Genomic DNA, 15000 nt, shown 5'->3' with positions numbered 1-15000 from the left:
GCTGAGCCAGTGCTCTCCAGGTCCAGTCCACATCATCATCAGCCGACACCCCGACCCCAAAGTATGCAACGCCAACACCTTATTCCCTACTCGGGTCAGGTTTACGGGCTCACAGGGAGGGGCTGGCCCCTTGGTTCAGCTTGGGGCCTCTGAGTGTTAGCTCCATGGCTCCTGCATTCATCCCAGTGTTCTGGCCTCCTCCCTCAGGCCAAACTCCAACAGAGTGGAATGAATGATGAATGAATGTTTAGGGTCTCTACAACAGGCAGTTCTTGGCTTATGAGGCAAATTATGTAACTCCCCTAAACAGAGGTGGGAAGTAACATTTACTCAAGTACTGTACGTACAATTTTGAAATAGTTGTGCTTTACTAGAGTATTTCCATTTCATGCTACTTTGTTCTTCTACTCCACAACAGTTCAGAGGTAAATCATGTACTTTTCCTCCACTCCATGTATTTAATACCTTTAGTTACTTTACAGATGTGGATGAATGATGTGAAATGTAATCAAGTGTTAAATCAGACTTTAGTTCCACCTGGAGTAAATCCACAAGCTACCCTGCAGTATCCAAAGTCATTCAAACTAGCTGCACCTTTACCAGCTTTGAGAACACTTTCATGATCAATCATTATAAAACATATCATATTATTCTGAAATGGACCAATCTGCACAATCACTACTTTTTAGCATGCTAACATCAGCATGCTAACATCAGCATGCTAACATGCAAACAATCACTTGTTTAGCAGGTATACTCTTTTACTTTAACAGTAGGCTAATACATGCCTTTTTTAATTAATTGATTTTGTATCTGTGTCTAAAAAAAGTCTGAAGTGTGGGTTGTCTGAAATGCTAGAATAAAAAATCCTCAAGTCATACTAGATGTGACCATTTTACTCAAATGGACACACACAAAACATTGGTGTCGACTTTATTCTGCCGTCATCCTCTATTAGTCTTTGTCTGGAGTATGGGTTAAGGCTTTTTACCTAATATAATGAAGATATTTTAAAACTCTTATATGATATCCTTTTTTTACCTTGAAAACTATCTTGAACTTGTTTAAGAGCTGCCATTCTGACTCATTCATTAACCCCTTGACAATCTCTTCTTCTGCACTATATGGTCCAGGTGTCAGGGAAGCAGCTGAATGATGCTATCGCTCAGGCAGTGGAAAACAGCAAACTGAGGAAGGAGAAGAGCCAGTGGAGTATTGATGGTGATATATTTATTATTATTCATTCCACAGTTACATCTTTCGGTTTTAGGTCTTCTGAATTGTATTACAGAGTTGCATATTGTTAAAGATCCACCGTGAACCTCTGTCCTGTGTTGCTGGCCCCAGGTCTGCGCAGACTGGAGCCCTGCTCTCACAGTCGGCAGAGGTGTGAGCGCTGTCTGGAGAAGACTTTCAGTCAGCTGACAGTTAAACGAGCGCAGAAGACCATGACCCGCTCCTGCAGCGACAACACCAGCAGCCCCCACCACAATCAATTCCTCACTATACAGCACCTCCACAACACACACCATCACCCATCCGCCCGCGTGCACAGCCTGGGCACACCCAAGGTAAGCACACATGAGCAGGTTGTGTTGAGAGAGTGCAAAATACAGCCTCTTTTGTCGTAGTGTGTGTCATCTGACCCTGTCCCCTGCCTGTTGTGTAGTCTATGAGAGAGACGTGGTCTGAGAACAGGCTGTCAGTGCCTGTGTATCCTGATGAAGACTACAACGTCCCCTACAATACTGCTGCTGCACACCTGTCCAATCAGCACGCCCTGGACCTGGCCCTCAGGAGCAACAAGGTACACCATCCATCCAACCATCCAACCATCCATCTAACTTTCCATCCCAAAAGACAAAGCAGGGAATCCAAACTACATATGTATATAATCTTTGTAATAATTGTACTGTAATGTACTCTAATTTAAAGACGAAAAACTCCCAAAACATTATCTAACAAAATTAAGACACCTACTGTCTTCTTGTGTCACACTTTTATTAGATTGGTGCGGCAAAGATGTATATTTGTAGGCCGACATAGAAGTTGGCATTGCAAGGGCTCCCACAACTAAAATGCTATGGTATTTTTCCATTGGGTTTGGAATATTGCAGAAAATAAGATCTGTAGCAAACACACGTTTATGATACTTAAATTTTTTTTTCTGCAGGATAACCTTAATATATTAAAAACACTTTGTGATATTTGAAAGGTAATTGCAATTTCCAGAACTAAAAAGCTAACATAATAAACTGCATTAGTCGCATGGCTACTCAATGCTAAGCTGAAGGATGCTTATGCTTGGTGGGATGAATTTAAGAAGTCAAATTTTGTCACTTCCTAGCAACTGCTGTTTTTTTATGATACAAAGAAGCTTTGGTCAGAGAATAATATGTAAAAAACGTTCTTAAACCTGGATTAACCACAGAACTTATTCTAGGCTTACCACAAACAAAAACAAACAAAACAACTGTTGACTTCAAGACGAGGGACCTGGAAATGCTGACATGCTATGTCATTTCTGGGTTTTAGGACCACTCTATAAATGTATTACAGCTGTGTGTGTGTGTGTGTGTGTGTGTGTGTGTGTGTGTGTGTGTGTGTGTGTGTGTGTGTGTGTGTGTGTGTGTGTGTGTGTGTGTGTGTGTGTGTGCATGTGTGCGTGCGTGCGTGCGTGCGTGCGTGCGTGCGTGCAGTCCACCTGCAGGGTCCGTGCTGCTCCTCACCGGCACTGCTGGCCTCAGGATGTGACCAGTGAGGAGGGCTATAACAGAGACTCCAGCGGCTCCAGTGGAGGGTCCCCAGTCAGAGAGGGGGGGCTGGAGTCCTCCTCACACAGCTGTCAGGTACACCACTCTGCATGCTGACTCTGAACATGGGGAACAGGTTTATTAAGGTAGCTGTGAAGGCCTCGGTTGAATTTATGTACTATTTCCACATAACAGCCAACTTTGCTGGTGCATTGCTACATTATTGGTGCAGTGATCGTTGCAACACGTTAAGCAAAGTTAGGGAAATAAAAATTAATCCAAATGTGCTACTTTGTATTTCTACTCCACAACAATTCAGAGGTACATGGTTTACTTTGACTCCCCTACATGTATTTAATAACTTTAGTTACTTCACAGATGTGGATGAATGATGTGAAATATAATCAAGTGTTAAATCAGACTTTAGTTCCACCTGGAGTAAATCCACAAGCTACCCTGCAGTATACAAAGTCATTCAAACTAGCTGCACCTTTACCAGCTTTGAGAACACTTTCATGATCAATCATTATAAAACATATCATATATATTATTCTGAAATGGACCAATCTGCACAATGACTACTTTTACTGTCACTACTTTCACTATATTTTGATGAGAATACTCTTCTACTTTCACTTGAGGAACATTTTGAATGTAGGAAGTTTACTTGTAACAGAGTATTCCTACACTCTGGTACTTCTACTTTTACTCACTTACAAGATCTGAGTACTTTTCTCACCTCTGGTTAGGGAAATGGAACTTAACCAAAAGCCAGCATTACAATTAATACCCAAACATGACCTGGAACCAGAACTTTGTCAGTATCTGTCAGTTGTGTCCGATAGCAGAACTGTTATGTTTTAACACTGTCTGCCATTTCTGTGCCAACATGTGTCAAAACATTAATTACAAACGTACCATGCCCCTTCTCTCACTTTCCATATGTCTGGTCCCTCGAATTGCATTGGCATCCTAACCCTGATTGGAGAGACTATGTGCTGCTCCAATCAGGATTAGGATGCCAACCAGGAAGTGGGATGGGGACATGGTATCCATCTCACACATCCTACTTGGCATACATAAACCAGGCACTGTCTGTTGGATGTTGCTCCGATACAGTAGCTAATTAGGTTTATCAAACAGTTTCTAATTCAGTGCCCATATATGGATGCTGATGTGAGGAACAGCGAGGGGACTGCTTCTTTTTGAATTAGCTGACCATCTCTTGTAATATGCATGTTTTCTTCAATAGACTAACCATGACTAACATATAACTCTTTCCTCTCCTCTCACTCCCTGCAGTTCTTCAGCAGTGTGTACAAGGCACTGAGAAAGATCCTGAGGTTACTCTTAAGGAACGTATGTGAAGGGATGTGGCTTCAGTGTTGTGCTAGTGAAAGCATGCTGAACACCTGGTTATGATTTAACAGTCAGCCTATACTAGTCTACATTACAGACACTTGCTTTAATCACAGCTCAGTGTACTGCTGCACTTTTGTATGATTGGTAAGACATTGTAAGAATCCTTTGTTTCCGTAGTGACATAGTGACATCGCTACGTAACACTCACACTTCTATTGGCTAGCTCTCCAACACATTGTACATGATAGACTAAGGGTCGGGACATCTCTAAGCGGTCAGACCGAGGGTGAAAAGAGGTAAAAATAAAGAGCTGTTTGAACATGAAAACATGGAGAGATGTCCCAGTAGAGACACTACATACTGATATGAACCTGAACATTAGCAAACAATTTAAATGAATGAATAAGTACAAATGCATAACATGGTGCTTGCAACACCCATCTTGTGTCTCTGTGTTGCCTGGTATGCATGTTTTTATACATTTCACTATTCGTGTGCATGTCAGCATGAAGGCAGTGCATGTCATGTGCTCGAATGCAGCTTTAACACTTTTTTTTTGACGTGTCAAATGGAATATTACAAGACGTTCTCATTTTACTGCTTTACCTCTACTCCTTTGGAACTCCACAGTGTTTATTGAAGCGCTTCACTCACATTTATTTAAATGATCAATCAATTAAAATTGAAGATAAATATAATACAGTAAATATCAAATACATACATGTATTTTTGCTTCACCTTAATGTAATCTGCCTACTTAGGTTCCATTCTTCTCCTAAAATGCAGTGAGGTGAATGGAATTCAGTACGAGGACTAGAGAACAAGTCCATGAGTGGACTATGACAACCTTCCACCAGTACCCCCAATCTAATTGGACGAGGGCACCAATGAAGCTGCTGCCTGTTAGCATCATGCTTGTTCAGGTTCTGGGCCTGTTACTGAATGGCGCAGAGGGAGAGCAGCAGCAGTGATGTGGATGAGTGTCAGAGCGGAAGCATTATTGCACCTCTTTGTGGTTGATATGAGAGAAACTGTGTGACACAATACTTCCTGTTTGTGTAGCAGGAAGGAGAACAACTAAGAGAACACTCAGAGGGAACTGCAGCCTGCACCAGCAACAGACTACACACAGGTAACACACCATACCATTATATACTTTAGGCACCTGAATGCAACCTCAGGTAGCCGATGAATCAGGCGGTTGGTTGATACAGCATGCTGACCCTGCTGCTTTGGGATCAGTATTTCAGTTACTAAAGTTCCATTTCCTGTTTAAGGCAGGGTTCCTATGTGTCCGTCAATACAATTCAGGATGTGTGCAATGGGCTCTAACTTCTGAAGCACTGTTGAGCTGCTTCATTTACACCAAGGTTTCAGGTTGTCTTGAATGTCATTGTGATAATATGCATATCAGCCTTTCCTCAAAGCTCCTCTTTAATGGAGTAAGAGTTGAGCTTCACATAGAATAGCTGTAGTCTAGTTTTGTTACATTTTCATCATAACCAATTTGATTGAAATTGAGTTTTTTAGTTGGATATGGTCAGTTTGATATACATTTATTTGAATGAATGAAAAAACACTTTTATGGGGACCTCCATGATAATCCTACAAATACTGGCAGAAGTCTGGATAATCATCAATCAAATAATTGTGATGTTAACAGAATAAAAAGTCTGCTCATGAGTTTGTGACATGTTTGAAAACAAGAAGCACCAGATTGTTCTACGTTCCTCTGCTTTGTGTCCGTCAGATGCTGTGCTCTGCTCAAAGTCAAAGAGAGGAGCTCTGAGGAGACAGCCTCACATTGACCAACACACCCAGGCACGCATTGAGGACCCCTGGGTTCGCCTCGCAGACTGCCCCCCTGAAGAGGTGCTCCACTACCACCCCGCCGCTGCAGACAGAACACACCCCACCACCATGAGCGACCAGGAGAACACACATGAGGTTAACGGCACACACTCGGATGTCACCTCAGATCCCCCCTCAGATATGACTCCTGAGAACACATGTGAGACTCCTCCAGGAGAAAAGACGGCCCCCCCGGTGGCCCCCAAGCCTGCCTGGTTCCGCCAGAGTCTGAGGAAAATCCGGAATGAGCAGGGCCAGAAGAAGCAGGACAAACCCGCAGAGCTGAGGTCAGTGGGAGGCTTCACCAGGACCTACGGGGGCAGATCCGCCTCATCTTCAGCCAACCTGTCAATCAAAGAGAAGATCCACTCCTTTGAGTCTTTTTCCAGTCCGGAGGTTTCAGAGAAGGGGGGGAACAGGAGACCCTCGGCCACCTCCACCTCTCTACCTCTGGAGGAGAGCAGGAGTCGCCCTGCCTCACATGGGGACAGTGGGAGGGGCCAACATGAAATCCAAGAAAAGATCCAGGGAATCACCTCTCCGTGTGACAGCGAGCCAGAGAACCCCCCTGTCTTTGCTACACCTTCTGCTATCCTCTCCTCCACTTTTGAAGCATGCAGTCAAACAGCCGCTGGAGATGAACCCCCCTCTATCCAACCCCCCGCAGATCTGCCACTGTGTGACAGCACTGATCTGCACTCAGGGACACATGGTGATCCTCCATCAGCTCCACTTCCTGCCAAACAGGAAGCTGAGCTAGAAGAGGATCTCACCAGCTCCAATCAGAACACAGTCTCTCCCCCTGCCACATCCAGAATATCTCAAGAGGGGGGAGAGAGCCTTCAAGAAGAGGGAGATGGAGCAGAGAACCAAGGGAAGCCCCTGAGCCCCACCCTGAGTGCTGCCCCCCCCGCAGGTAGCCACCATCCGATAGGCCTGGAGGAGGGGAGTTTAGAGAAGATCCTCGCCTTCAGTAACCAGGTAATCTGTCAGGGAAGAACCATGGTTATGGACTTTATGTCAATGATTATTATTTGAAGGTCCAATTTTTATATTCACTTACTGTGTTTTGGGGTTTTCCTTTCCTGTCGGGTGTTTTATAGGTTTTTGTGCATGTAAATGGTCTGCAAAGGCTACAATCCCTGTGTTCCTTCCAGAGGGAGCACTCTCAACCCCCCCCCCCCGATAATGAAACGCCTCCATTGGACCCCATTGTTTACTTCCGTAACTTAGTGACATCAGTATGTAGAGCTCAAGCTGTCGACCAATCACAACAGAGCCGGCCAGCTAACCAATCAGAGCAGACTGGGCTCTGGTTTCAGATGGAGGGTGAAAAGAGGTGCTGCAGCACAGGCAGTATGAGAACAATAAAGAGCTTTTTGAACATTAAAGCATGGAGACATGTCACAGTAGTGACACTACATACTGATATACACCTGAACATCAGCAGGAGAGGACTCTTTAAAGTAGAGACACTACATACTGATATACACCTGAACATCAGCAGGAGAGGACTCTTTAAAGTAGAGACACTATATAATGATATACACCAGAACATCAGCAGGAGAGGAATCTTTAAAGTAGAGACACTACATACTGATATACACCTGAACATCAGCAGGAGAGGACTCTTTAAAGTAGAGACACTACATACTGATATACACCTGAACATCAGCAGAAGAGGATTCTTTAAAGTAGAGACACTACATACTGATATACACCTGAACATCAGCAGGAGAGGACTCTTTAAAGTAGAGACACTACATACTGATATGAAGCTGAACATGATCAGAATGTGTCCTCTTTAAGGCACTCCCACCAGTCCTATGTGTCTGATAGTGAGATAAATGAGTGCCAAATTCTAACAATGCTGCTAAGAACAAAACCATTCATCTTGAATATGACATGAGGTGATGGATAATACATTTGCCAACACCATAATAAGCTCTCGATGCTTCCTTTCCAGGTGCTCAAAGTGCTTTACAATTACACAATACACATAGATGTGACATGTAACATGTAATAGTCATTACTGTGGACCCACGGGAGCAAATTATAAAAGGATGAAGATCTTAGGTCACAGGCTCTTCCAACAGTGCAACACAATAAAACAGATAAATAGAAACATATAGTGCAAGTAAATAGTAAAGACAAAAAGAAAAATAGTAAAGACAAAAAGAAAAAATAGTGCAATAAGAGTCGATGTGCAAGTTATTGGAATATTATATATTAGATAAATAATTTCAGGGTAGCAGCCAGATGCATGTTGTGGATGTGGATGTGCTATTATTGAACATTCTTTTGTATAGGTTTGACTTATTTTACCTGTAAATCATTGAAACAAGAAATGCTTGTGTTTTGTATCTAATTCTATTTTAATATGTTGGTTGTTCCAGGTTTCCCAGGCGGTGATGCGCTCTCACAGCGACCTGCTGCCCTCTGTGGAGAACGATGCTGAGGAGAGGGAGCAGGACAGCAGCGAGAGAGGCTTCTCTGTCAGGTGCAGTAACACAAACACACCCCCCCCCCCACACACACACACACACACACACACACACACGCACACAAACACACACACACACACACACACACACACACACACACACACACACACACACACACACACACACACACACACACACACACACACACACACACACAAACACACACACACACACAAACACACACACACACACACACACACACACACACACACACACACACACACACACACACTCACACACACACTCGCAGTTTATAATTACCATAGACTGTATTAGTCAAACAGAGACTCGCCCCAGAATGCATACTGTGCTTGTTTTATATTCATAAGGAAGTGGTTCATTTTGTTGAAAAAAACAACAACTTCCTGTTTCACCAGAGAAGCAGGTTTTAATTAACAGAACTCACAGAGCAGCCAGGGGTGGAATGTACAGTATGAGGTACGTGCAGGTGTGCAGTGCTCAGAAGTGTGTAACAGTGTGTGTGTCTTCATTTTAAACACAGCTTGGCCACACTTAGGGAGTGTACCATTGAGCGAGGGGAGGGGGGACACCATGACGAGGCAGCAGGCTCCTCTGCTCACTCTGTCATCTCAGCCATCCCCTCACAGGAAATACAGAGGATGATCAAGGAAGTCAAAGCTCTGGACCAAGACACGCTGAAGGTAAAACAATGAACACATCTCAGACTTTCCCAGTTGCACCATATTTTAAAGACAGCTAATAAAACTGATAATATAATAATAAATATGAATTACCTTCTACTCCAATCTGATTATAAACCCATTACATAAATACACTCACAGCAGGTCACTGTGGTCATGTTGATGCAAACATTGATAATGTTTATTGTGAGCAATAATAAAGAGAACAAATGAACTGTCTGTCTCCACAGCAACTGGTGGACATCCATGTGGTGATTCTGCATAAAGAGGAGGGGGCCGGGCTGGGCTTCAGCATCGCAGGGGGGTCCGACCTGGAGAGCAAGGCTCTGACAGTAAGCAGCACTACACACACACACACACACACACACACACACACACACACACACACACACATACACACACACACACACACACACACACACACACACACACACACACACACACACACACACACACACACACACACACACACACACACACACACACACACACACACACACACGTCAGACTGCCTGTGAATAGCTGGCTGAGAGTCGAGGAGAGCATCATTCCTGACTCTACTTCATATGATAGTGTTTCCTGTAATGGCCAGTAGATGGCACCACAATCCAACATCAAATACTAAGTGGGTTTTGAGTGCCTTCTTATTCCCAATGTTTTTAATAGTGGTGCCATATTGCTTGTACTCTTGGTAAAATGCACATTTAAGGAGCTTTGGGTCCTCACAAAAAGGTTTCTCAGCTCAGATAGATGTATATATACAGAGGTGCTCCTAACTTTTTATCAAAAATAATACAACATTTTACTATCACACCAATCCCAACAAAATGTGCATAAACAGAATCTGAGTATAATGAGAGGGACTATATAAACGTTATTTATAATTATAGAATGTATTGTATAACTGTTCATGTAGATATGTAGTAGAATTTGACTTGCATATTATATAAAGAAACATTATGATTGGACTGAAATTCACTGCCTTGTGTGTTTTATGTGTCCACCAAAGAGTTAGTTTGTATTCAAGATACTATATTACATATTTACCTCAGATACATACATAGAGGAAGCCATGCGTTAAATTGAGCAAGGTCAAGGTTCCTGCAGGTCAGTGGAAATATTTGTTCTGTCACAAGCCTTAATTCTGAGATGTGCATCAAGGGATTTGGTTGAACTGTCTGCCACTGTACAGACCGTGCACACACTCTGGGATCAGCTAGTGTGTGTGAGATTGAGTGTGTTCTGTCCAGGTCCATAAAGTGTTCCCCAGTGGCCTGGCGGCTCAGGAGGGAACCATCCAGAGAGGAGACGAGGTGCTGTCCATAAACGGACACACACTGCACGGTGTCACACACACTGATGCCACCAGTGCTCTGCGGCAGGCCCGCAATCTGCAGCTCGCTGTGGTGGTGGTCTGCAAGAGGGCGGAGGAGGGGGGGGCCGAGGGGGACGGCTGCAGGACGGAAGACCTCCACCCTGAAGGTGAGTCCTACAGCACCCAGAGAGTGAGCCTCTTCAAGGTAGTGGCCTATGAGATCAATTACACCTCTTATTAAAGGGCGCTTATACAGAGAGCTAGCCGAGCTTTTCTAGAGTGCAGAAGACAAGTAAAGTGCTACATCAAAAAAGAGAGCACATTACTCCTGTTTTAGCTACACTGCATTGGTTCCCTGTATATTTCAAAATCCTTTTACTGGTTTACTGTGCTAATGGTCTGGTCCGTCTCCTCTCCCTGATTCTCTGTCCTTTTATGTCCCAAGCAGCAGGCTTTTTATATACACCTATCTCCTCAAATCAAATGGGTGAAGCAGCTTTTTCCACTACGCATCCAACCAAGACATTTCAGGGAAGCAAACTCAGTGGACATTTTTCAACGATAGTTGAAAACAATAATCTTTCTAGGTTAGCCTTTATTCTCTAGCCTATTTGACCTCCTTGTACTCCATGATATCACATATTGTGTTCATTTGCTGCATGTGTGTTCAAATGTTTTCAAGTTTGACTTGAATTGAATTTCTTGTTTCGGTTTAATTGTGTTGTGTGTACTATTGTTAAAGCACTTTGAGCTGCATCCAAAGCGCTATACAAATACAGCCTTATTATTATTACTTTTATTATATAATCCCCATTTACACAATGGAGGTCAAAACAATGTCAGAATCAGAAATCAGAATCAGAAATCAGAAACAGGTTTATTGGCAGGTAAGTTTGCACATACTAGGAATTTGACCTGCTTTGGACAAACATACGGTATTTTAGAACCCTTACAAAATCTGTTTAGGTGAAATCTCTATTTTGAGATATATTTTCACTATCAAAAAGCCTTTCTGACCAAAGACAACAGCCTCCATTGGGATGATGAGAGATTTGACATCACAGATCAGGGGAGAGGTCTGCCACCCTGATCAGCTGGTTTATTCGGTAAATCTGAACTACTGCAAAGCTAAATAATCGTTTTTGTTTATGTATGTTGTTGTATTTGAAGAGGGCATACACAAGAGTACACTAAAAGGATTACTCTTTTATATAGGGCTTTATATCACTTGAATATTCATTGAATGTGCCAATTTAGCCAGGCTACTATTTATTTTACTCATACAACTCTAGACCCAAACATCCAAACTCTCCGTTTAACTTTGATGTTTTCAGCTGTGGAATGAAGGTATGCAGGCTACATCTGTCCTTGTTGTTGATGGGGTGTGTGTGGTGTGTGTGTTGCAGTGGTCCTCCACTCCGCTCCGCTGACTGTGGAGCTGCAGAAAGGAGCTGCAGGAGTGGGCTTCACTCTGGAGGGGGGCAGGGGCTCCATCCATGGAGACAGACCTTTAGTCATCAACAGGATCTTTGCAGGTACACAATATAATGCTGACATTATAATATTATAGTAACAATGAAACCACTTCACATTCACTCAGAAGAAAAAATCTGGGGTTTAAAAACGGGTTCTTTTTTTAAAGGTCTCCTATCATGCACTTCTTTTTTTTTGTAATTCAACATTTTATTGGATTTTAAGCACAAACATCCAACATCATATACAGGACTCAGAGAAAAAACAGTACCAAAGAAATAATAAAAACAGGCAGGTAAAAACAGGCATTGACAAGTATCCATACATCAAAGTAAAACATCCAATCAAAGCAGCGCACATTAGTGCATGATATTGTGAGTGTCCCACATCCACTTCTTAGTGTCTTCAAACGGTTCCACCTTCCCCAGACATGTATCTACTGAAACTATCCCATTGTTCATTAGCCATGCCACTTTGAACATGCAACCTTCCCAGTATCTTTTCACATGCAGCAGTCTCCATCATTTGAACCCTACACATATTCAGTGTAGGAGTTTGGGGATCCTTCCAACATCTTAAAATGATCCGCGCACACGTTATTAGGCCAGCCTTTAACATTCTAGATGCACATTTATTCAGATGCGGGGTCACCGTCTCCAAGGAGACATTTCAACCATTTTCCCATAGAGTCCAGAACACTCCTCCACAAGGGACAAACCTTCGAACATTCCCAAAATGTATGCATATACGTGCCACGTTCTTCGCACATCTCCAACATAAATCCTCCTTAATCAGGCCCATTCTGTGTAGTCTTGACGGAGTATAATAATATCTTTGAATTATTTTATACTGAATTTGCCTCTACCTTCCCTTATGTATTTTTCTTATGAATTAGATATAATTTCCTCCCATGTTTTTTCGTCAATTGTAAGTGACAGGTCATTTTCCCATACACGTTTGAGATTACCACAGCCATTGTCCTTTATCCAGGGACACACCTAGATGCTCTTTGAAGCATTGTTGGCAGTTGTAGGCAGTGGTTAATTTGAGCCGGATCCTGCCGGAACAGGATCCGGCACCTCTTCATTTTGGCCACCCTGTGTTCCGGCACCTATTTGGGCAGATCCGGTACCTCTCACAAAAATAAAAATGTAAATGGTTAAAATTAAATAAAATATGCAGATATTAATTTACAGAAAAAATCCCAAGAATTTCATGTCGTTTATTAAGATTAAGATTTGAAAGAGTCGGAGATCTGTGTTGACGCACTGAAAAGCTGGACCAACGGACAAACGTCTTTCACTTTTGAAATTCGCCACATGAGGAGCACGTCGCAGAGAGGAAGAAACGGTGATTCAATGCAAGCATGTCAAAAAGACAGTTAAATTGACTGTCTTTCTTCAAAAAGAAGGAAGAGGTAATAGACACTTCAAAACGAGTCAGAAAAGCCTCCACAAGCAGCGACGAGGGCAGCTGCAGCGGTCATGTTGATGGTCAAAACCAGGAGGAGGTTAGCGCCGTAACAGCTAGCCAGCTAGCTAACCGACAGCTAGCCAAGCCCGGGCAGTGGGTCAGGTTCACCGCCAGCCGAAACAGGAGCCAGCTACCGTCAGCCAGGTGGACCACCAACAGCAACGGGTGGGTACCCTGGCATCAACTAGCCCGGTACAACAGCCGGAGCAAGAGGCGAGCGGAACCGCGACATCAGCTGGCTTACAGCAGGAAGATTCAGTAGGAGAGGAGAGCGCATTGAGCGTAGAAGAGTGTGGGACGTCCAGCGACAGGTCAGTTTTTTCTAACTGTGGCCAAGAACTTGGAGGACCGTATGTTATCTCAAGGAGGCCGGATGCCAGATAAAACTGGATATAACAAGTTCATTGAGGAGTTGAAGGTGCTTTACGCACAATACTGGCCCGAGGACGCAGGTGCGCTGTATGGAGAGACTGAGGTCGAGTCACTGTGTCAGCGCTTCAACATTGCCAACCCGCGCGCAGTCATACGGGCCTACAGAACGTACAGAGACTCAGATGGTAAAGACACCCCCGATGAGCTGATGGAGTTACTTGTTGCTGTCAACAGCATTCCCATTGCAAGTGCTGAATGTGAGCGCGGACTTTCTCAAATGAACTTGATTTGCACTCCCAACCGTAGCTCTTTGCTCACATCCACCATGTCATCTTTACTCTTCCTAAATCTTGTTGGACCCCCCCTGGCTAAATTCTATCCAGTCCCGTACGTGAGGTCCTGGGTGGCCAAAGGACACAGAACTGCCACAGACACACGCAGTAAAAGCAGAAAAAAAGAGATAGAGGACAATCCGGACATGCTCGTGATGTGGGGTGTTTTAAACAACTAAATATGGTGAGCAAACATACTGTCTATTAATAGGCCGCCGTGCCAATCTTTGAATAGGCCTAATAAATATTTTTTTTACACGTTAAACCTGTTGAGAAATTAATTGCTGGCTGTATACTGAAGTCCCACCTGTGGTGATGTGGGCATTTGCCTATGTTGTGCGTACTAGCCTAAACAATTATAAATTATCGTCATAACATTTATACCATGGATACTATTTGAAATTGAGGCTTGTAAGTCCCACAGCGTTGCAAGTGGACATTTTCATGTTGTTTTCAGCACCTTTTCTGTATACGTTCCGGGACCTGTACGCGTCTCGTCATCCCTGAGCTGTCATATGTACTTTGCGTTCCGGCACCTTATGATTTACAAATTAAGCACTGGTTGTAGGTAACACTCTATTGTATTCTCATCAGGGGCGGATCTAGACACATATTCATGGGGTGGCAAGAGGGTGGCAGGAGAATTTGAGGGGTGGCATCCCCTGGCAGAAGTATATTCTGATTTAATCGCAGTCATATCAATCAATGTTAACTTGGAAAGCCACAATATTGATATTTTAACTCAATAACATTAGGTGAGATTATTGTGGCACATCAGTAAAGCCTTAAATATAAATATATAAGATGGCACACGTAATTTAATGAATTTTAACTGAATGAGTTGGTTTAACTCTTAGACCAGCAGGGGTACCAAATATGCAGACTGCTGCAATAAATACATTA

The 15000-nt window shown here is 43.2% G+C and overlaps 1 protein-coding gene across 3 annotated transcripts in view; it reads left to right on the top strand.

Annotated features, from left to right (window-relative positions):
* il16 (interleukin 16) overlaps positions 1–14948 on the top strand; it is a 51739-nt gene extending 36791 nt beyond the window's left edge. Inside the window, exons 15-27 of one of the 3 annotated variants that reach the window (XM_079664633.1) lie at positions 1–61; positions 1134–1221; positions 1348–1571; positions 1670–1807; positions 2700–2849; positions 4056–4112; positions 5178–5247; positions 5866–6947; positions 8363–8466; positions 8973–9132; positions 9363–9464; positions 10383–10614; positions 11854–14948. The exon at positions 1–61 is cut by the window's left edge and continues 72 nt beyond it. In XM_079664633.1, coding sequence (XP_079520759.1) covers positions 1–61; positions 1134–1221; positions 1348–1571; positions 1670–1807; positions 2700–2849; positions 4056–4112; positions 5178–5247; positions 5866–6947; positions 8363–8466; positions 8973–9132; positions 9363–9464; positions 10383–10614; positions 11854–12017 — 2632 coding nt within the window. In that variant the 3' untranslated portion in view covers positions 12018–14948. The remainder of the gene's footprint in view (positions 62–1133; positions 1222–1347; positions 1572–1669; positions 1808–2699; positions 2850–4055; positions 4113–5177; positions 5248–5865; positions 6948–8362; positions 8467–8972; positions 9133–9362; positions 9465–10382; positions 10615–11853) is intronic. The other 2 variants (XM_079664635.1, XM_079664634.1) reach the window with 2 other exon arrangements.
* Positions 14949–15000: the final 52 nt, after the last annotated feature.

This window comes from Notothenia rossii (assembly GCF_949606895.1).
Source record: "Notothenia rossii genome assembly, chromosome: 2".
Lineage (NCBI taxonomy): Eukaryota > Metazoa > Chordata > Actinopteri > Perciformes > Nototheniidae > Notothenia > Notothenia rossii.
Note: the sequence above shows the minus strand (reverse complement) of the source record. Positions and strands in the feature narration are given on the sequence as shown.